Source organism: Toxorhynchites rutilus, chromosome 2 (genome assembly GCF_029784135.1).
Source record: "Toxorhynchites rutilus septentrionalis strain SRP chromosome 2, ASM2978413v1, whole genome shotgun sequence".
Lineage (NCBI taxonomy): Eukaryota > Metazoa > Arthropoda > Insecta > Diptera > Culicidae > Toxorhynchites > Toxorhynchites rutilus.
The window spans coordinates 165,685,378-165,707,843 of record NC_073745.1 but is presented as its reverse complement, the minus strand read 5'-3'; the positions used below and the strand labels follow the sequence as shown (position 1 = coordinate 165,707,843).

General features: G+C 41.4%; 2 protein-coding genes and 2 long non-coding RNA genes across 7 annotated transcripts; 2 read left to right on the top strand and 2 right to left on the bottom strand.

The window, feature by feature from the left end:
* The first annotated feature begins 14,961 nt into the window (after nt 1-14,961).
* LOC129770809 (peroxisomal membrane protein PEX13) lies at nt 14,962-17,036 on the top strand. 4 transcript variants are annotated; one of them, XM_055773912.1, is made up of 5 exons: nt 14,962-15,020; nt 15,245-15,564; nt 15,620-15,850; nt 15,907-16,109; nt 16,197-17,036. In XM_055773912.1, exons 2-5 carry the CDS (start codon nt 15,263-15,265, stop codon nt 16,481-16,483), a joined length of 1,023 nt encoding a protein of 340 aa, XP_055629887.1. In that variant the 5' UTR covers nt 14,962-15,020; nt 15,245-15,262; the 3' UTR covers nt 16,484-17,036. The 4 variants fall into 4 exon arrangements, with proteins under 4 accessions (XP_055629887.1, XP_055629888.1, XP_055629884.1 ...); XM_055773913.1 differs by having other exon boundaries at nt 14,978-15,147; nt 15,620-15,838; XM_055773909.1 differs by having other exon boundaries at nt 14,978-15,147.
* On the bottom strand, nt 16,953-17,792 carry LOC129770811 (39S ribosomal protein L30, mitochondrial). The gene is made up of 3 exons (XM_055773915.1): nt 17,556-17,792; nt 17,372-17,495; nt 16,953-17,319 (listed from the first exon to the last, which is right to left on the bottom strand). The coding sequence occupies exons 1-3, from the start codon at nt 17,684-17,686 to the stop codon at nt 17,023-17,025; spliced, it is 552 nt and encodes a 183-aa protein (XP_055629890.1). The 5' UTR covers nt 17,687-17,792; the 3' UTR covers nt 16,953-17,022.
* Nucleotides 17,793-18,714: 922 nt separating this feature from the next.
* LOC129770817 (uncharacterized) lies at nt 18,715-19,758 on the bottom strand. The gene is made up of 3 exons (XR_008742205.1): nt 19,682-19,758; nt 19,189-19,622; nt 18,715-19,132 (listed from the first exon to the last, which is right to left on the bottom strand). It is a non-coding gene; the product is annotated as an uncharacterized LOC129770817 (long non-coding RNA).
* A 713-nt stretch (nt 19,759-20,471) lies between these two features.
* On the top strand, nt 20,472-21,775 carry LOC129770818 (uncharacterized). Its single transcript, XR_008742206.1, has 3 exons — nt 20,472-20,679; nt 20,739-21,174; nt 21,231-21,775. It is a non-coding gene; the product is annotated as an uncharacterized LOC129770818 (long non-coding RNA).
* Nucleotides 21,776-22,466: the final 691 nt, after the last annotated feature.

Sequence of the window (22,466 nt, the reverse complement as noted above, 5' to 3'; positions counted from 1 at the left end):
GAACCGGTGCAAATATTGCCTGAAGCAGCCATGTCCAGACAGGAACTGTGTCAGATGAAAATTCACCTCCCCGTGCTTCCTGTTCAGCCAGGTCGATAGTACCGGTATGAGCCCATACGTCCACCTGCCTTTCTCCGCCGTGTCCCATTCCTGCTGCCACTTCAAGAGTGATTCTACTCTCGCTGTTTTCCGGATACCCCTGATTTCCTTTCGTCTGTAGCACTCTCTGTCTTCCGCCAGAGTGATGCCAATAGGGATCATGCCGGCGATAACGCAGACTGCCTCCAACGAGATCGTCCTATACGCGCTCGCAACTCGCATCGCCATGAGCCGAAACGTACGGTCCAGTTTTCTACGATTCCGGTGGGTTTCGAGAGCCGCCGACCAGGCTGGTGCTCCGTACCGCAGTATGGACGAGGATACAGCAGCCAGGAGACGCCTTTTGCTACTGCAAGGTCCTGCGTTATTCGGCATTATTCGCGCTATCGCGCTAATGGACTTCTCTGCTTTCTCGCAGACGTAGTCGACGTGGTTGTTGAAATTCAGCCGGTCGTCGATCATAACTCCCAAGTATTTCAACCTACGCTTAGAAGTTATCACGTGTTCCCCGACTGTGATTTCCGCTCGCTGCACGGCTTTGCAGTTACTCACCAACAATACTTCCGTTTTATTATGAGCAATCTGCAGTTTCGCTGCTTGCATCCAGTTCCCTACTGAGACGATGGACTCGGTTGCAAGCATCTTCACCTCTTCGAGTGTCTCGCCTGCCACTGTGAGAGCGATATCATCCGCGAAGCCCACGATCTCCACGCCTTTGGGAAGCTTCAGATTCAGTACTCCGTTATACATTACGTTCCAGAGCGTTGGGCCCAGGATAGAGCCTTGTGGTACTCCGGCCGTTATATTCAACGTTGTCTGCCCCGTGCTCGTCTCGTAGACTAGGACGCGGTTCTGGAAGTAGCTTCCTAGAATTCTGCACAGGTACCCAGGAACCTTCATACGATGTAGGGACTCGGCAATGACTTCCCAGCTAGCGCTGTTGAAAGCATTCCTCACGTCGATCGTTACTACAGCACAGTGTCGGTCGCCCCTCCGCTTTTGCTGTGATGCCTTCTCTGCTTTTTCAACCACTGTCCGGATAGCATCAACGGTTGACCTGCCTTTCCGGAATCCAAACTGCATCTTTGACAGACCATGGTCACTCTCCGTACATTTCGTCAGTCTGTTGAGGATAATCCTTTCCAAGAGTTTCCCAAGAGTATCCAGCAGGCATATAGGCCTATAGGATGTTGGTACCCCCGGGGGCTTTCCTGGTTTTGGCAGCAGCACTAACTTTTGGATCTTCCATTTCTTAGGAAAGTGACCATCATCCAGGCATTTCTGTAGCACTATCCTGAAAATGTCCGGGAACGCCTGAATCGCCGTTTTCAGGGCCGCGTTGGGGATTCCGTCGGGGCCGGGCGCTTTGTTTACCTGCAGTCTCTTCGCCACTGCTACCAGTTCTTCACTGGAAACTTGAGAACGTTCGGTAGCTATTTCGGCGTACGGTGTCGGTGGCCATATCGTAGGATCATGCATCGGAAATAAACCCTCCACAATGACCTTCAGCTTCTCGGGACACGATTCGACGGGCGTCACAGGTCCTCTGATCTTCGCCATCACGACTCGATACGCGTTGCCCCATGGGTTGGCATCTGCATCTCGGCACAGCTCCTTGAAACAGTTCGCTTTGCTCAGTGTAATTCCCCGTTTCAAGGCGGCTCTAGCTGCTCGGTACACCGTATTACGTTCCTCTCTATCAGCGCTATTTCGTGCTCTCTGAACGCGTCTTCTGGCTTGAAGACAGCTAGCGCGAAGGTTGCGAAGAGAGTCGTTCCACCAGTAAGCTGGGCGTCTTCCATTTTTTGGTACAACTTTCCTCGGCATGGTAGTGTCGCATGCTCTCACCAGTAGATCTGTCAACTTTTCTGCGTTCCAATCTGAAGCTCCGCTAGCTAGACGAAGTGCTTCGACGAAAAGGTCATTGTCGAAAGCATTCGTCTTCCACTTCCGCTCACCTCTTGTTGTCCTCCGAACTAGCACGTGGTTTCGTTGACCGATTCTGTACCGGATCGCCTGGTGATCACTGTGCGTATACGACTCGCACACTTTCCACTCCGTACTCGCCAACAGCGACGGACTGCAAAAAGTAACGTCGATGATGGATTCGCGCCCATCTTTCCGGAAAGTGCTGGTGGTACCTTCGTTCAGTAACGTTACATCCAGCTTTGCTAGAGCTTCCAGTAGACTGTACCCTCTGATGTTGGTGCATCTACTTCCCCACTCCACCGCCCAGGCGTTGAAGTCGCCTCCAATGACGATCGGTGTTCTACCGATTAGTTCCTCGGTCATTGCGTCTAGCATCTGGTGGAATTGCTCAGTTGTCCATCTCGGGGGTGCGTAGCAACTACACATGAAGATTCCATTAATTTTGGCGATTACGAAACCTTCATGTGAACCTCCAACCACTTCCTGGATAGGATATCTGCCCATCACCTGTATTGCAGCAATCCCTAAGCTATCCGTCGCCCAGCTGCCATTATCACGGGGTACTCGGTACGGCTCCGCTATGATTGCAACGTCGCATTTTGTCTCTGTTGTCGACTGCCACAACAGTTGCTGAGCTGTGTTGCAATGGTTCAGATTGATCTGAATTATCTCCGTTACTGCGATTCTGCTAACGCCTTCTTATACGAGGGACACTTGAAGCTTCCTGTCGCATGGTCGCTGCCGTTCTCTGGTTTGCAGAGCAGGCATTTCGGTTGCTTCGTGCAGTCTCTCGCAACATGCCCTTTCTCACCGCATCTCCTGCACAGTTCAGACCTGTCGGGGCCTGTGCAGCTTCTTGCCTGATGTCCAAAGCCCATGCACTGGAAGCATCTCTCCATCCGCTTGGCCACCCGGGGCACCATCTTCAGCGAGCAAACCGACCAGCCAACTTTTATTTTGGTCGTTTCTACCATCTTATTGGCTGCGACTGTTGAGAGCCGTATCGACGCCGTCTGCGTGCCACCATACGCCTTCCTCATACGGATCGTCATTGGTGTATTGTCCAGCTTACACTGTTCTATTAACTCGCGCCTTAACTCCTCGTCTGTCGTGATTTCGTCGAGATTTCGGCATTCGACCACTGATTCCTGGGATAGAGCCCTCACCTTCGCCTCCTCACCGAGCGACTTCGCAACCAGTTCCTTGAAGGCTGAACATTTGACTGCCGGATCCCTCTTGAGCTCGAAGAGCATCTCTCCTTTCTGGGTGCGCCTGGTTTTCACCACATTCTCTCCCAGTTCTTTCAACTCCGGATCGTCTCTCACTTTCCGCAGGAGTGATGCGTAAGTCACTCCTTCCTTCACCTCGACGATCAGAGCATCTCCCTTACTTCGCTCGCGTCTGGGCCTGTTTTTTTTTGTCTCCTGCACACCTTTCTTCTTTTCTTCTTTCTTCTTCCGTTTCTCCTTTTGTTTTTCGACAGTGCGCCATCCACTGCCTTCACCTTCCTTTTTGTTTCCCAGGTTGTCATTTTTAACCTTCTTCAGGTGTTCTTCATCCCCTGGGGTATCCCTCTTCCTTTTGTCCGATCGTGGGTTTCGTGGCGTCTTAGGCGTCTCCTGTATCTCGACAGACATCTTCTCCCTTGCTTCAGCGAGTGCTTTTTCAACAACCTCTGCTCGCGTGATCATCTCCTTCTGTTCGCGGTCAGCAGCCGTAACGGCGGATTTGATGCTTGTAACTAAATGTTTGATCTTAGTATGGACATTGTTTTTGTCCTTAATGAACTCGTAGAGCTCGTTCACTTTTTTCTTGACCTCCATCAAGCTTGACCTCCCGACCTGAGCGCTGTACGTGTACAGCGTTGTACAAGTACCACGATAGCATGGCACACATACTTTGGTTGTACATTGTACCGCATGTCAGACTGACAATCAGAAGTTTGAATTTATTGCATTGTATTTTCACCAATATTTCAATGCGTATTTATATATATATATAAATATATATATTTTTATTTAGCGTCTAAACTATCGAACACAACAAATATGTTTCCAATCTGAGTTATTAACTCAAGAGAAAGTCAATGAAAAGAATGTATACCAAATGTTTTGATTCGTTTTGTTCATGCTACCCACCACTAACCGTCTATGGCGCTGCGCACAGTACAACTGTAGCCATGTACAGCGGAAAAATAGGTCGGTACAGGTACAGCGATTGTACCGAGTTGCTTGCATGGTTCTAGCGCTGTACATGGTGACAGACATACAATTTTCGAAGTACAACGCAAGTACAGCTGTATGTCTGTCATAAGTATAAATCAGCCTTAAGTCGTTGTACTCAAAATGGTGGAGTTAACAGGTGGCTCGTAATTTACACTATTTAGAAGAGACGTATGAGGAATGGCAAGACGAAAAGTTTGGATTTGTTTATATTATTACTTACGTTGGTATGGTTACATTTGATTTCGTCGAAGGTATTTGAAGCAGTATAAGTATAATAAACAGTTGTCGTTGAAAATAGTAACCTAGGAACCTTTATGCATATGCTTCCGCCAGCTGGCTCGGCTAATGTGATATGATTTATTCAGGGAATGCTTTGATCGTGGTACCACCACTGGCGCATAATTTGCAGCTTTGTTTTTTGTGCTGGTTCATAACGGCAATCAACCGTGCCGGCGAAACTGCCCAACAAACACTAAATCGCATAACAAGCGTATATATAACATCATATGCCCTAAAATTTGGTTGGCATATAATGCGCCTAACTGGCATATGCATGCAAAAGTGGAGGCCATATACATACATGGCAAATGCTTACCGAATTTGCTAGGATTTATATGCAACTTTGACCGGCTATAATAGCGATTATGTTAATATTGAATTGCGATCTATTATGAATATATTCATGAATTGTCAAAGCACCAAATACGACTTTTGCCATACTCATATACGATTTATTACAGACATAGAAAAAAACAAATGGCGCAAAATATTTTCGTGAAATGTTTATTATAGCCTCACGAATCGCCATTTTTATATATAATATGAGTATTTATGTTTTTTTAGAAATAATAATTGTTTAATTAACTTGTGTTGGGAGTGGAATATAAATCTTTAAAATGGCACAAATTGATGTTTGGTGAAAACTGGTCCGATGTGGGTTCGAATTCCGGTCGTCTGGATTATCATCCACTAACTATCTCGCGCGGCTATCTGAAATTTAATTCAACAGCGGTTAAAACTTTCGAGTGCTGAAAAGGTTAGAAAATCATCATTTTACAATGTGCTACGTATATTACGAGGAATGGCTTGTTATAAGTATTGTAACTTTAATTTTTTTCAACTAAGTAAACGACGAATAGGGTGTTTTGCGCTAAAAATACTGCAAATCCTTCTCGTATCGGCCCCTACATAATCAATGATATCAGCCAATTTGATATGATATCGATTTCATCACAATTATCCATAGTATCAATAACCGGTATGCATCATCAAACCTAAAATTTCCGAAGATTATCTATGACTTTGGTAAAATCGCTTGTTGAAACCATCGGCAATATACAAAACAATAATTTTCTAACCATATACTAACGACATTTAGTGGCTGAAATGAATCTAAATAAAAATAAAATTAATAATTACGACCGAATCGCGCTTTTCATTGCGTAAAATAAACAAACACCCTCACTTTTGTAGTTCTGAGCTCTAATGTAGGTGTCGCATGAGCTGATTCAGCTTTGCGTAAATTCGTCAATTGGCGATCTAATACCAGGGACAGACATACAGCTGTACTTGCGTTGTACGTGTACAGCGTTGTACAGGTACCATCGTACCATGACAGACATACTTTGGTTGTACATTGTACCGTATGTCAAACTGACAATCAGATATTTTTCCAATTTCCACCACATATTTCAATGAAAAAGGTTTTTATTTAGTGTCTAAGCTATCAAACACAACAAAAAAGTTTCCAATCTGAGTTATTAACTTAAAAGAAAGTCAATGAAAAGAACGTTTATCAAGTGATTTGATCCTGCTTGTTCATGCTACCCACCACTAACCGTCTACGGCGCTGCGCACAGTACAACTGTAGCCATGTACAGCGGTAAAACAGGTCGGTACAGGTACAGCGATTGTACCGAGTTGCTTGCATGGTTCTAGCGCTGTACATGGTGACAGACATACAATTTTCGAAGTACAACGCAAGTACAGCTGTATGTCTGTCATAAGTATAACGCAAAACGTAAACGATCGGTGAGACATCTGGATTTTGTTTTTGAACTAAGAGAATGATGCTAATGTAACCTAAAACTCAAAAACAAATCACGTATATTTTACTTCCGGGCTTTCCAAGGTAGTTCTCACATGCAGGAATCGTACATTTTTCTACTTGTGTTTGATTGTGCTCTCGAATTTCCTTCTTTAATTCAACTATTTGCAACATTTTTATAGTTTTCACTAATGAAAGAGGTAAATAAATAAAATGTTATACATAAAATTGCGCAGAATTTGATTTCTTAAAAGCTCATCGCAATCAAATAATCTTTTATGATTATAACACTGTAATTTATGGAAAGAACTACAAACCTTCCTTAAGCTCACATGGCAAAATTTAAAACCATCATCACTTGTACCGCAGCGCCGCCTAGGTGTAGATTTGTACGTTAGATCGCCAATATCGAAATTGCTTTTCGGCCCAAGGCGCGTAGAAGTATAGCCTAAGGTGGGCCAACTTGCTCAAACCAAGGCGCTTGTATAAATGTATAACAGGTGAAGCAACATCATCACTTCAAGAAGAAGGGGATTACGGTTTGTGGAGCGGGGGTTGTTTGTTTTGTTATTGCTAGGATACGCCATTATTGCATTTTCACATGCGAGAGTAGTGGATGAACTGGATGAGAATGAAATTCTACAAAATCATCCCTTCTTTTTCACATAAATTCGCGAAAGCAGAACATAGTAAGCATCGTTCGAATAAGCGTCGTGGCAGTTTGTAGAGAGCTGCCGGCAACTGTTTGTAAACAATACCGACAGCAATTCCAATATGGCTGAAAGTGCATTTCATATGATTGTTTCACCTGGTATATATAGAGGCGCCTTGGCTCAAACCACTCTTCAGCCCAAGGCGCCTAGAAGTATATCCTAAGGTGGGCCAACTTGCTAAAACCACTCTTCAGCCATCTTGGAAGTCTACTGTGTTTTGTTTGTAAACAAAACACAATACGCTATTGCCGAAGCTCATTCGTGATCAGTCTGTCTCTTTCACGCTACAAACAAATAATTCCCCTTCTGCTTTCTTCCTGTTTTCATATACCGCTCCCTCAACCCACCTAATGACGAAACGGCCTCACCTAGTACCATAGACCCGTCTTGCTTCAGCCATCTTGCAAGTCTACTGTGTTTTGTTTGTAAACAAAACACAATACGCTTGTGCCGAAGTTCGCTCTTGATCAGTCTGTCTTTTTCACGCTTCAAGGAAATAGTTCCCCTAGTTCGTTCCCCTAACCAACTTAGTGACGAAACGGCCTCACTGTGAATGCTGTGAAGATTACCAGATCCAGAATATCCGGAAAGAGCTGCTACAAGTAATTGGTTTTGCATGAATGCTAGAGCAAAAGGAGGTTGACAATGATTGCAACAGGTTCGTGCTTACTGTCGCATCTTTAGCGGCGAACCTCCATCTTTGGTTACATTTCTAATGGTTAGCAGATGATTCCAATTGCCCCTCGTTATCCCAGTGGAAAGTGTAATACAGAATACAATTGATAGAAAGTAAATAAAGGATAATAGAGCAGCGAAAGTAAGATGGCAGATAGTTAAATTAAATCGGAAAAATAATAGGTGAATTGAATAGACTATATTGAGACAGAAAAAATTGAATGTTTAAAGTTAAAATTAAGAAACACTAAACGTGAGTCAAGTTTGTATATTGTAGATTCATTTATTTATGATAAACTGTTTTCACAGGAATTTTTTAACGTCGTACTGCGAAGAATAAAGACCTGTTAAAAAATTGGAAAGGTTTCTTGTTATTGAATAACACTTACTTTTCAAATTAGTTGTCTTTTGTGTTGCTAATTTGCCATATATTACAGGAAAATAACCAGTTGCGTTGAATGTTTTTATCAAAGGAAATCCTGAACCTTGAATTTTGAGTTTTTGACTTCTATCCAGTTCATTTATTTGTAAGGCTCAATCGCATAAGCTTTGCGGAGCCGCTAATTCAAGGTTTGTTTATACAAAGTTTCAACTAATTTCTATGTTTAGTAGGATTCGACCGAATACTCGCGGTTTACTCGAGGTTAAAAGGGCAACATTTTTGTGGGACGGGTCAGGTTGGGGATATGGATATGAGGTATCGTTGTCTCAACCGAGGGTTGCCGCACGCACTGTAGCATAGTGCATAATGACCAGGGATAGCATCTGGTGTTCGACTAGCTGTCGAGGGTGGGCGACGGTGAGATGGGGGGACAAGACAAATAAACTAATAACGAAAAAGAAAAACACAAAAGCATTAAATACTTATACTAGACCGTTTCACAAACATATAGATCAACTGCATATAGCAGATGTCGCGAGTTCCCAACACGTCTCTAACAGGAACATAGGGTTTTCTTCCTTGGACCTCAAGGGCATTCAAAAGGTACTCTCTGGCTGCGTAATTATCCGTACATTGCCAAACTGCGTGATCGATGTCATCGTAACCGTTTCCACACCGACAGACGTTGCTTTGAACAAGATTTATTCTGTGGAGATGCACATCTAGCGAGTAGTGATTGGACATAAGTCTACTCATTACACGAATGAAGTCACGACTTAAGTCCAAACCTTTGAACCACGCTCTCGAAGAAACCTTTGGAACCACCGCCCAAGACTTCCAGTGTCCCAATCGGTTTGCCAACTCAAGAGGGAACTCTGACGCAGTAATTGGAAAAATTCATCGTATGAAATCTGTCTATCAAACAATTCGCCTTCCTGGGCACCCACCTTTGCGAGAGTGTCCGCCTTCTCATTGCCAGGAATTGAGCAATGAGAGGGGACCCAAACAAAGGTTAACTTATAAGATCTTTCGATCAGTGCACTCATCTGCTGTCTCACTTTTGTGAGGAAATAAGATGGGTGCCTACTAGTTTTCATCGACTGGAGAGCCTCAAGCGAACTGAGACTATCCGAGAAAATGAAGTAATGGTCTGCAGGCTTGTTGGAGATCATCCCCAATGCGAAGTCGATTGCTGCCAGCTCAGCAACATAAACGGAACAAGGTTCCTGCAGTTTACGGAAGGCGCTTGAATTTTCATTGAAAACACCGAAGCCAGTGGATCCATTGAGGCGAGACCCATCAGTGAAGTATCTTTTCATGCAATTGACTTTTTGGTACTTTCGGTTAAAAATACGGGGAATGAAAGTTGGTCGAAGCTGATCTGAAATCCCAAGTATTGCTTGTTTCATCGACAGATCGTATTCAATTGAGGAACTGCTGATGGTGAAGTGAGCACGGTCTGGAGTAAACGATGGAAGACAAATATCTGATGAAATATAGTGATGATAAATTCTCATAAACCGAGATTGTATATTTAGATGAAGCATTTTATCAAAGTTTTCAATCACAAGTGTGTTCGTGATACCGCATTTCACCAGTATTCTGAGAGAAAGTTCCCAGAATCGGTTCTGTAGAGGAGTTACTCCTGCCAGAACCTCGAGACTCATGTTATGCGTTGAGTGCATACAGCCGAGAGCTATACGCAGACAATGATATTGAATTCGTTCCAATTTTAGAAGGTGACTTTTAGCTGCTGAGAGAAAGCAGAAAGAGCCATACTCCAGAATAGATAGAATAGTTGTTTTATAAAGCGTTATGAGATCTCCCGGATGAGCTCCCCATCACGTGCCGCAAATCGAGCGGAGAAAGTTGACCCTCTTTTGACATTTTTGCTTCAAATACGTAATGTGGGTATTCCAAGTGCATTTTGAATCAAACCAGACACCAAGGTACTTGAAGGTCAATGATTGGGTAATGTTTCTCCCCAAAAGCTTAAGTTGCAATTGGGCTGGGGACCGCTTTCGAGTAAACACTACCAGTTCTGTTTTCTGCGGCGAGAATTCTATCCCTAAGTTCCTTGTCCAAGAAGACAAGTTATCTAGGGAATTTTGCAATGGTCTTTGCAAGTTTTCGGCATGGGGACCTCTGACGGAAACCACACCATCATCTGCAAGTTGTCTTAGCGTGCATAGTTCTGCCAAACAACTGTCAATATCTTTCACATAAAAATTATAAAGAAGGGGGCTGAGACATGAGCCTTGGGGTAGACCCATATAACTATTTCTGGAAGTTGTCAGCTGTCCAAGGGTGAAGTTCATTTGCTTTTCTGACAACAAATTGTACAAGAAGTTATTCAAAATTCCAGGAAGTCCACATCTGTTCAGATTGTCTGACAGAATTTCTATGGAAACTGAATCAAAAGCTCCCTTAATATCCAAAAATACTGAAGCCAGTTGCTCCTTGTGCGCAAAGGCCAGTTGAATATCTGTAGAAAGCAACGCTAGACAATCGTTTGTTCCTTTGCTCTTGCGAAACCCAAATTGTGTACTTGATAGCAAATAATTTGTCTCGATCCATTGATCGAGTCTTCGAAGGATCATTTTCTCCAGCAATTTTCTAATGCACGAGAGCATAGCAATCGGACGGTATGAGTTATGGTCAGACGCTGGTTTGCCAGGCTTTTGAATTGCTATCACTTTGACCTGTCTCCATTCGGGTGGCACAATATTGTTTTCTAGTAGAGTATTGAATAAGTCTAGCAAGCGTCTTTTCGCGATATGGGGAAGATTTTTTAGAAGAACGAATTTAATCATATCGCTTCCGGGTCTGTCGCTCTTGTTCGATGAAAGAAGAGCCATAGAAAATTCCAGCATTGAGAATGGTCTGTCCAGAGGTCCACCGCTTGGAGACGTTTCTCGAAGAATATGTTGGGCTGGAACTGAGTCTGGACAGACCTTTTTAGCGAAATCGAATATCCATCGGTTGGAGTATTCTTCACTCTCGTTGGTAGATGAGCGGTTACGCATGTTGCGAGCTACCCTCCACAAGGTGCGTATTGAGGTTTCACGAGAAAGACCTTCGATGAAATTGCGCCAGTAACCGCGTTTTTTTGCTTTAACTAATTGTTTCAGCTGTATTTCAAGCTTTGAATATTCCTCGAAGTGTGTGGATGTTCCATGTCTGCGAAAAGCTTTGAAAGCATCAGATTTTTTCAAATACAATTTTGTGCATTCATCGTCCCAGCCAGGAGTGGCTGGTTTTCTTTTAAATGAAGCACTTGGAACTTTTCTTTTTTGTGCTTCCAGTGAGCTTTTATACAATAAATCGACGAAGAATCGATATTCTTCCAATGGTGGAAGTATATCTATTGATTCGACACCGATTGTTACCGCCGTTGCAAATTTTTGCCAGTCGATGTTCCTTGTTAGATCAAATGGAACTCGAGATGGTTCAGTGGATTGCGGGCTACACTTGATTGATATGTTGATTGACAAGTGATCGCTACCATGGGGATCATTTATGACCTTCCACTGACAATCTAATGATAGCGAGTTTGAGCACAAAGATAGATCGAGTCGGCTTTCTCGAGCCGGAGGTTTTGCAATTCGTGTCACTTCACCAGTGTTCAAGATAGTCAAGTTGAAATCGTCACATAAATCGTAAAAAATAGCCGCCCTAGCGTCATCATAAAGTCATCACCCAAAATTAGAACTGGGGTTGAGAGAATCGAAATTAGATTCCAAAGTTGACTACGGCTAATGGAAGTATTCGGGGGAACGTATACTGAAGCTATGCAGAGTTCTTTATTCTTTGCAGTTATTTGACAAGCGACGATTTCGACGTCTGATAGAGCTGGGAGAGGAATTTTTTAGAAAGAGTAGCACTTTTTGATCCCTAAAAGTACTCCTCCATAGGAATCATCTCTATCCAGGCGAATAATATTAAAATCGTGGAAGTTGAGTTCTGTGTCAGAAGAAAGCCATGTTTCGGAAAGAGCGAATATATCACAATCATAATTTTGAAGTAAAAATTTGAACGAGTCTAGTTTAGGCACTAGACTACGGCAGTTCCATTGTAGCACATTGATCATATCTTCTACTACGTTAGATGAATTATCCATCGAAAGATATGATTGATGCAAGGAGGGGCCATGAAGCAGTCAATTGCTTAAGGTAAGACTTTAAAGATGGAAGCAAGGCAGAAATAAGGCTTCTGAGGGGGTCTTGAATTTTGAACGTGTTTAGTATGAAGTCCACAATGTCCGAAAAAGCTATCAATCCTCGATTAGACGCGAATTTTCTACGAGAAGATCGAGGAGCAGCGTTTTTATTTCTCTCTTCTCTGGGTAATGACGTAAAAACCTTGCTGCAACCAGGAACTGGCTGAGAAGGAGCCTTCGGATTCGTTTTTTTGCTACTATTTCCCTTGGAATTAGACAATCTTCCGAGGGTCATTTTAGCTTTCTTACGGTGCACCATTGGTGAAGAGAGCTTTCTTTTTGATGATTCATCCTTTATTGAAGATTCTGGTGCAGCCGAAGTATGACCCTCATCAGAATCAGAATCCGATTCTTGAGATGACAAAACCGAAAATTGGTTTTCATTTTGAGCGGCTGATGCGGTCTTTAGCATTTCGGCATAAGTCCGCTTGGAGCGTCCAGCGATAGAACGCTTCACTTTATCGGAGTGCTGTTTGTACCTTGGGCACTCTTGTAGAGGGTGAGGATTCTCGCCACAGTGAATACATTTTTCCACTGTTTGAGTGCAAGAATCCTCACTATGTTTATCGCCACATTTGCCGCAACGAAATTTGTTGCCGCAGTGGCTAACCGAGTGTCCCAACTTTTTACATTTGGTACAATTATAAACCCGCGGTACAAACAGGCGCACTGGGAAAAAAACATTTTCTACTTTCACATAATTTGGGAGAACAGAACCTGCGAAAGTAACTCGAAAAGAGTGCGAGGGCTTATAAACTTTTTTATTTTCTTCCAAAGATGCTGAATGCAGATTTCTAACATCCAGGATCTTTACAAGATCTCCAATCATCGAGTTTTTGAAGGAACCCGACGCTTGTTTTAGTTCATCGACACTCAGACTCGCGTCGGTTACTACGCCTTCTATCTCCACTTCTCGAGAAGGGATGTAGATGTGATACTCCCTGTTAAAAACTTCGTGGTCAACAATCTTGTTGGCCACATCAAAAGTCGGTGCTTCTACACGCAGTTTGTCCGGTCTCTCTTTATGTATCGAGACGCCCTTATAATTACGCAGCAAATCTCTTGAAATATCAAGAGTTCTCAAAGCTTTTTCCTTGGGCCGAAAGAAAACAACCCATGGTGCCTTCGCGGACTGTTGATAATAACGCGTCCGCGCAACATTGGCATCAGCAGATGTCATAACGGTTGCGCAGACGGTGCGCAACCGCCTATGAAAACGAAAAAAAAAACTCGCACGCACACACACAACTCACACGCACACACTCGCGCAAAAACTCAACTTAAAACTAACTTAGACTAAAAACTAACTTAAACTAAAAACTAGCTCAAATCAAAAATCTTCTTGAAAAAAAAACAATAATTTCGTAAAAAAAAATTAATAAATAAAAACTCAATAAAAAAATTTAGTCTGATGAGTTCGAACAACTTGAACAACCCTATTCAGGGAGCTATACAACGCTGCACGCTACGGTATAAGCACAATAGCGAGACGGCAAAAACTATTCTATTGTACTTCTCTGTTTGATGTTTGGTGAAGATACAAATGTGACGCTCAATGGAACCAATTCACAGAACACCGGTCCAGCGTCGCTGGAGAGGTGCTGCTTCCTCGCTGTTCCGGATGCGTTGGCACTTAACTTGTCACCAATGGGCGAAAGAAAAAAAAAACAACAACCAAAAATCACTTTGGCGGAGGGGAAAAAAAACTTTCCAGCTTCGATATTGTAGCGGAGGACGGACAATGTGTGTTCGTCTCTTACAAATAATCGACGAGGAATGTTTTTGACTTCTATGTTACATGAATAAATTTGAAGCGAAATAGCGTGCAGCTATAGTACACTATTTTTCACGAAAATATATTTGCTTATTTTTTCCTTCAGTTATTTTCCTCAGCAAATTGATATGAAACCATATCCACACGACCAACAAAAAGTAAATAAATCTGAAAGCTACGTATCGCTACTCGTTTCACGTCTTATCAAGAAAGTGTCAAGAACGAAACACCTATCGTTTCAGCATCTTCGTTTCTGTAAAGGTGGCCGTACATTGTTTGCCTGGAGTTCAAATATTTGATATTTTTTGACAGATAAGGTTTGATTTGATATTTGTACGAACACTATTTTGTTTGCCACTCTTCAATTTTAAACAGTAGTAAACAATATCAAACACCGAACATGGAAAAAAAATCAACTGAAATATCCAAGGTAACCTAACCATGTACCGACAGGTTCGAAGAACAGACTGAAAAAATATTTTAGGCATCCAATAATTGAATATTTGCTTGTCGTGTTTTGTGTAGAATATATTTGATCAGTACACGTTGACCAAATTTTATCTGTCAAAAAGAGTCAAATATTTGGCTTCGGTCAAACCAAGGCGCCTAGAAGTATATCCTAAGGTGGGCCAACTTGCTAAAATCACTCTTCAGCCATCTTGGGAGTCTACTGTGTTTTGTTGGTAAACATAGCACAATACGCCTGTGCCCAAGCTCGCTCATGATCAGTCTGTTTCTTTCACGCTTCAAGCAAATAATTCCCCTTCTGCTTTCTTCCGTACTGTTTTCATATACCGCTCCCCTAACCAACTTAGTGACGAAACGGCCTCACCTAGTACCATAGACCCGTCTTGGGTCAAACAGTGTATGAGCACCCTAAGTTGACCCACCTTCTTGTCTTGCTATATCCTATGTCATTTCGAAATTCTATGTGGAAGTTCAACATTTCATCCGATTGTATTTGTTTTTCATGTTTAATATATTAATAATAAATTGTGATATTTAGGGCTACTTACAAACCATTTAGCAGTTATTTATAGAGTAGATTTGTCTCGCTAAATCGAGATTAAACAGTTTTTATCGAGTAATTAGGAATAATTTGAACTTACATTGCAATAATATATTCCATAGTTATGAGCATTGCTTTTTATTTTTAAACAGTTTTTTTTTTGTAATTTTAGTACTATATATCGTGCGACATGCAACCATCCAACTTCAGAAACCCAAATATCAGCGAACCCAGAGTTTTTGGTAATCATTTTCCGCTGAATACTCATGTAGGTGTAGTTCCTACTAATCAGCCACCTCTCGTGCCACCAAGACCCTTCCAGTCAAATATCAATAATTCTTACGGTAACTACAATCGGTTCAATTTGTCTTCGTTTCCATATTCCGGAGCTGGAGGTGGATACGGAACATTTGGAGGATATGGATACAACAATTATAACAATGTTTACGGAGGTGGTTATGGGTTCGGTTCCTCGACCTATCCAGAACAAAGGTAGGGAAATCAGCGAAATTTTAGCTGTTTTTGTTCTTCATATTTCAATTTGTAGATTTATCACGATGGCAGAGGAGAATTCGAGATCTGCTTTCCAAAATATAGAATCATTGGTCGGGACTGTGAGCAACATTGCTGCGATGTTGGATTCAACATTTTTTGCATTGACTAGTTCATTCAGAGCAGTACTAGGCGTAGCATCAAATTTCGCGCACTTACGTGGGGTATTCGCCCAGCTTTGGACTTCGTTTGCTCTATTTCGTTGGATTATCTGGTGTTATCGAAAGTATATACTTCTAAATAATCATTATAAAACTAATAACGTTTTATCCCGACGCTTAGGACACTGTATTTGCTAAGAATAAGAAAAACGGATCCTTCTATTGAAGGCTTCAAAGACGCTTTTAGATCAGCAGAGATTGAAACGCGTGCTGGATATCAACCGAAAGGATCATCGGCTCCAATTCTACTTTTCCTCGGATTTATTATGTCCGCGCCGTATTTGCTGATGAAGCTTTTCGGCAACGAAAACGACACAAAATATGGTATTTTTTTTATTTGTTATTGTTTTCAAAATAACATGCTTTTTTATTTGTTATTGTTTTCAAAATAACATGCTTTTTTATTTGTAGCTCAAGATCCCAAAACGTGGCAAAATCCTATCGAAGCTGTCGCACTGTATAACTTCAACTCTTCAAACCCAAATGAGCTTACAATCTACGCAGGTGAACGATTATCAATCGCTCCTAGAGTTGTTCAAACTGAGCATAATTTGATCAACACCGGTTGGGTATTAGCTTCTAAAGATAGTACAACGTGTGGCTTAATTCCGATTAGCTATGTACAAGGCCCTAAACAACAACCATCAAATACATGTGATTCCAACACAAATCCTGTAGAACAGAATGAGAAATTTTAAATCGATGTCATTCTGGCGTGGTGTTCGCAGTTGCTTAGCCGAATGTGTCCGTGGAAAGCACATTGACCGAAGACATTTTCAGCGCATTATCACTTTTCGACCGCTAGCCTGCTAATCGGTATTTCGATTCATAGTATAAGTTCAATAAATTTACCTTCCTTTGGAAAAAAATGAGTAAGCGTAACATAATATGTAACGAAAAAAATGCCGGTACTGGGAGTAGATACGCGCGATATCAATCCGGTACATACTTAGGGAACGGCGATCGATAACGTGTTAATAATGAAGTAATTACGATCCACGTTACGGAAAACAATTGTGTCGAAAAGGGAATCTTGTATTTTGAATACAGGTATGGCTATGGGAGATGGGGCAAAATAATCGTTAATATATGTATTCCATAAATAAATCTATAATTGTTTATAGGTCATAACTAGTAATAACGACCTGGGCTGTCATTGCCTGCTAATGTAATTATGTTTTCTTTTATGTATTGTTTTTTTTATTGTTGCAATACTTAGGTTATATTAAATACATATCTACCAAGGATTTAGCCATTTCAATCGTAAGTTTTTCCTTAGAGTTTCTCCATCCATTTTCTTTTCATTATTGGCAGATTCTACTGAAGCGTCAAAACGACAATCCAATACATTCCGTTGTTCCAGTTCTTTGATAACGACACATTCACCATTGTCTTTCAAAATCGTATGGTTTATGTCAGCTTCCGATGGTTCTCCGTGAGGATAGCTAATAGGCACGATTTCTACCAGGTGTTTTATTTTCCATAATCTGGCATTGTTCTCGGGAATGTTTTTCACGATAGACACTGCATTGGACTTATCGAAACAATGAATATAAAAATTTCATATAGAACAATATCAAGAGTACCTCGAATAATCCTATATCCCTCAGCAGACGTTTCTCCCAATACGGACAACCTTTCACTTGTTTTACTCGACGTACCATAAACAGTTTGGTAGGTTCCTGATGTTCAGGAATGTTACCATTCTCACTACAAAAAAAAAACAAGAACAAATTATATAACGTTATAGTATAACAACGTTCCACGAACCTCGGATAGTACATAATGTTGTGCAATTTAACACCATCTTTATAGAGAAATTTCTTATTATGTTTTCCGTAGTTTCTTGCTATGTCTTTCCGGCTATTCGTTATAGCCGTATTGATAATTAACTTGAACATTATGACAGAATGAAAAAAAACTTCCTTTACGCATAAACGAGAAAATATTCAAGTTGTAAACAAAACAACATATAATTTTTTGACAGCTTATACCATGTTATACCCAAGATAAGTGAAGTGGAAGGTAAAACGTAATGTCAGAATTGCCGTTCGGACGTATCCCGTAAGCGTGGAAACACACTAGACGGCTCTACCGCGCGATTTTCACAATGACAAGTCGCAGCAGGAGCTCGATGTAAAACACATTCAGCGGCTTTCGACGGTTTCACTATCTGCCGTTATTATATGTTTATAGACGGATGCAAGACGATGCTATGGTACAAGGTACAACTGTTTGGACAGTAAGCGGGTTAGAGGGGCGGTATATAAAGACAGAATGATGGGAAACGGAAGAGGAGATGTTTACCTGAGCGAGAGGGAGAGAGAACTTGATCACAAACGTCTGAAATATTGCATTTCTCGTCAATTTGGATGGAATACGATTATCCGCAGCTACATGACCGCAGAGTGGATTTCACGTATTGGCTCACTTGAGAGTACATTTATTATTGGCTTGCTTTATTTTCACCTTTCAAAAGCGCATAAACACTAATACTCTCAAAAAACCGTTGCGGCGCATCATCTCCATCGAGCCACCGCAGCGAATGGGGAACCGTACAACAGTGATTTTGGAACCGTACACACCCGCCCCGCCTTGTGTGTTTTATATCATACACATTCCATTATCGAAGCTCCGCGGCGGTCTGTCATTGCAAAATCCGCGCGGGAGAGCCGTCCAGTGTGTTCCTACGCTAAGTTTGAACTTACCCACATTCCGTTTTGCCTGCCAAGATCGGGTCGATGAAATGTCAACAATCGACCTCAAATGCTGCCACCTTGCAATCGAGTTATCGACCTTTCATATGCATTCATCGAACAACTTAATACCACTTTTTCGCCAACATGTGCAAGGCGTCGACCTGCTTGCAGCGCTGCTTGCTGCTTGTTTGTATTGGTTTGTTATTGAAAATGAAAAGGAAATACATTGATCGATTTTAATCATTTTATTGAAAAAAAATAATAAAAATCCATGTATAATAAAAATAAGGTATATAATGGAATCGGTGCATCCGGGTTGTCTGGATTGACGATTCAAATCCGACTGAGTACATTGATGAATACCTCCTTGCCCTTGATGACACAGATATGTGGCTGAGGAGGATTCTTCAATGTGCGTGAAGCACGGGATCTCCGATGGGGAAAATTGCTCGAAATACTATCGATGGCCAGGTCCTGCTGCTGTTACTGTTGATGCTGTTGCCCGGAATAGCACCCTGGACTTAAAGGATACTACTGCGGGAAAGCTGATGCTATTGGCTGGCGTGACAGAAGTGGAAATAAGCAATGTGGTGATGAGGGAAATCATCTTACTCACTCGCCGATTGATTGAGTCGGATGTATTCATAGCTGAAACAAAATAAAATGATTAGTAAGTGAATAGCAGAAATGAATTCCCTACTCACCAGTTGTATGATCCGGATAAAAATGCGAACATTAAAATATCATGCGATTACGTTCGCTTACCTCGCCTATTTTCATTCTACTATACAACGGAATCAGTGCATTCGGGTTCCTCCGGGTGGTAATTCAGCTGAGCAAGTTGATAAATACCTCCTTGTCGTTGAGTTTTCGTGTCTGAAGAGGATTTTTGAATGTGCGCGAAGCACGGAACCTCTAATGGGGAAAGTTCTTCGCAATACCATACCATGGTCAAATTCTGCTGCTGCTGCTGTTGATGCTGTCCCCCGGCATTGCCAACAGGGGTTGGAGGTTACTGCTGCAGGAAAACGGATGTTGGCTGCTGTGATAGAAGTGGAAATCCGCACTGTGGTGATGGGAGAAATCATCTTTCTCACTTACCGATTGATGGAAGCAAACGAGTCGAATGTATTCATAGCTGATAAGACAAGATAAAATAATTAATAATTAAAAAGCCGAAATATATTTCATACTCACCAGTTGTATGATCCATTTGTTTTTGTTTGAGATGACAGTTTAGCGGAGTGGAAAAAAGAACCACCAGTGATGCCATTTGGTTTGTTTAATTATTCAGTATTTTCGACTAACGAACTATCCGCGTTGAAGATATTGGGGAATAGGCATGACAGTATGGATTTGCAGAAGGAATCAATACACTTTTAAAATGAAAATTATGAATGAACATGATTTTTCCTTAATCAAATTAGTACTCTATGTAAGTGAAAATCACCATTGCCTGCAAGTGGTGAAAAAACGTCATAAAAAATATGTTTTGAGATAATTTTATATTATAATGACAAGTTTTTTTGAGAATATCTGAACGTCTATAGAAAATAATTCAAATTAGGGTCATGACAACGTACTTTAAGTTGAAAAAATTATGCCAAGAAAAAAATTTCATACAAATTTTAGCAAATATAAACTGATTCGGGCCGACTAATATGATAGAGAATAGTTTGCCTCATACTGGATACGTCATTAGTTTGTATGAGGCAAACTATTCTCTATCATATTAGTCGGCCCGAATCAGTTTATATTTGCTAAAATTTGTATGAAATTTTTTTCTTGGCATAATTTTTTCTACTTAAAGTACGTTGTCATGACCCTAATTTGAATTATTTTCTATAGACGTTCAGATATTCTCAAAAAAACTTGTCATTATAATATAAAAATATCTCAAAACATATTTTTTATGACGTTTTTTCACCACTTGCAGGAAATGGTGATTTTCACTTACATAGAGTACTAATTTGATTAAGGAAAAATCATGTTCATTCATAATTTTCATTTTAAAAGTGTATTCATTCCTTCTGCAAATCCATACTGTCATGCCTATTCCCCAATATCGCCAACGCGGATAGTTCGTTAGTCGAAAATACTGAATAATTAAACAAACCAAATGGCATCACTGGTGGTTCTTTTTTCCACTCCGCTAAACTGTCATCTCAAACAAAAACAAATGGATCATACAACTGGTGAGTATGAAATGTATTTCGGCTTTTTAATTATTAATTATTTTATCTTGTCTTATCAGCTATGAATACATTCGACTCGTTTGCTTCCATCAATCGGTAAGTGAGAAAGATGATTTCTCCCATCACCACAGTGCGGATTTCCACTTCTATCACAGCAGCCAACAACATCCGTTTTCCTGCTGCAGTAACCTCCAACCCCTGTTGGCAATGCCGGGGACAGCATTAACAGCAGCAGCAGCAGAATTTGACCATGGTATGGTATTGCGAAGAACTTTCCCCATTAGAGGTTCCGTGCTTCGCGCACATTCAAAAATCCTCTTCAGACACGAAAACTCAACGACAAGGAGGTATTTATCAACTTGCTCAGCTGAATTACCACCCGGAGGAACCCGAATGCACTGATTCCGTTGTATAGTAGAATGAAAATAGGCGAGGCAAGCGAACGTAATCGCATGATATTTTAATGTTCGCATTTTTATCCGGATCATACAACTGGTGAGTAGGGAATTCATTTCTGCTTTTCACTTACTAATCATTTTATTTTGTTTCAGCTATGAATACATCCGACTCAATCAATCGGCGAGTGAGAAAGATGATTTCCCTCATCACCACATTGCTTATTTCCACTTCTGTCACGCCAGCCAACAGCATCAGCTTTCCCGCAGCAGTATCCTTTAAGTCCAGGGTGCTATTCCGGGCAACAGCATCAACAGCAACAGCAGCAGAACCTGGCCATAGTATTTCGAGCAATTTTCCCCATCGGAGATCCCGTGCTTCACGCACATTGAAGAAGCCTCCTCAGCCACATATCTGTGTCATCGAGGGCAAAGAGGTATTCATCAATGCACTCAGTCGGATTTGAATCGTCAATCCAGACAACCCGGATGCACCGATTCCATTATATACCTTATTTTTATTATACATGGATTTTTATTATTTTTTTTCAATAAAATGATTAAAATCGATCAATGTATTTCCTTTTCATTTTCAATAACAAACCAATACAAACAAGCAGCAAGCAGTGCTGGAAGCAGCGCTGCAAGCAGGTCGACGCCTTGCACATGTTGGCGAAAAAGTGGCGTCAAGTTGTTCGATGAATGCATATGAAAGGTCGATAACTCGATTGCAAAGTGGCAGCATTTGAGGTCGATTGTTGACATTTCATCGACCCGATCTTGGCAGGCAAAACGGAATGAGGGTCGGTACAATCGCTGTATCTGTACCGACCTGTTTCACCGTTGTACATGACTACAGTTGTACGGTGCGCAGCGCCACAAACGGTTAGTGGTGGGTAGGATGAACAAACTGAATCAAAACACTTGGTAAATATTATTTTCATTAACTTTCTCTTGAGTTAATAACTCAGATTGGAAACTTGTTTGTTGTGTTTGATAGTTCAGACGCTAAATAAAAAACTTATTCATTGAAACATGAGGTGAAAATTGGTCGAATTTCTGATTGTCAATTTGACATGCGGTGCAATGTACAACCAAAGTATGTCTGTCATGCTACGATGGTACCTGTACAACGCTGTACACGTACAACGCAAGTACAGCTGTATGTCTGTCCCTGGTATTACACAATCAAACTGATTGACAATAAGTGTCTTCAATATCGTGACAGCTAGGCTTTCGACATCCGATCTAACCTCAATCAATATTTTGCCACCTTACACGGTCAATATCGCCCTCAACCCGAGACAACGAAAATATCCGCGATGGCTAGTGGTGACATTCGAGTTTGGTTTGGGGATTGCAATTTTCAATTGGTAAAATTTGAATGAAAAT

Excerpts from the sequence above, each read along its gene's own strand:
- LOC129770809 (XM_055773912.1), top strand. The coding sequence starts at position 15,263 with ATGCAACCATCCAACTTCAGAAACCCAAATATCAGCGAACCCAGAGTT. Across the intron at positions 15,565-15,619 it reads TCGACCTATCCAGAACAAAG|ATTTATCACGATGGCAGAGG; the intron begins GTAGGGAAATCA and ends TTCAATTTGTAG. Across the intron at positions 16,110-16,196 it reads CGAAAACGACACAAAATATG|CTCAAGATCCCAAAACGTGG; the intron begins GTATTTTTTTTA and ends TTTTATTTGTAG.
- LOC129770811 (XM_055773915.1), bottom strand. The coding sequence starts at position 17,686 with ATGTTCAAGTTAATTATCAATACGGCTATAACGAATAGCCGGAAAGAC. Across the intron at positions 17,496-17,555 it reads AACATTATGTACTATCCGAG|TGAGAATGGTAACATTCCTG; the intron begins GTTCGTGGAACG and ends TTTTTTTTGTAG. Across the intron at positions 17,320-17,371 it reads GGGATATAGGATTATTCGAG|TCCAATGCAGTGTCTATCGT; the intron begins GTACTCTTGATA and ends TGTTTCGATAAG.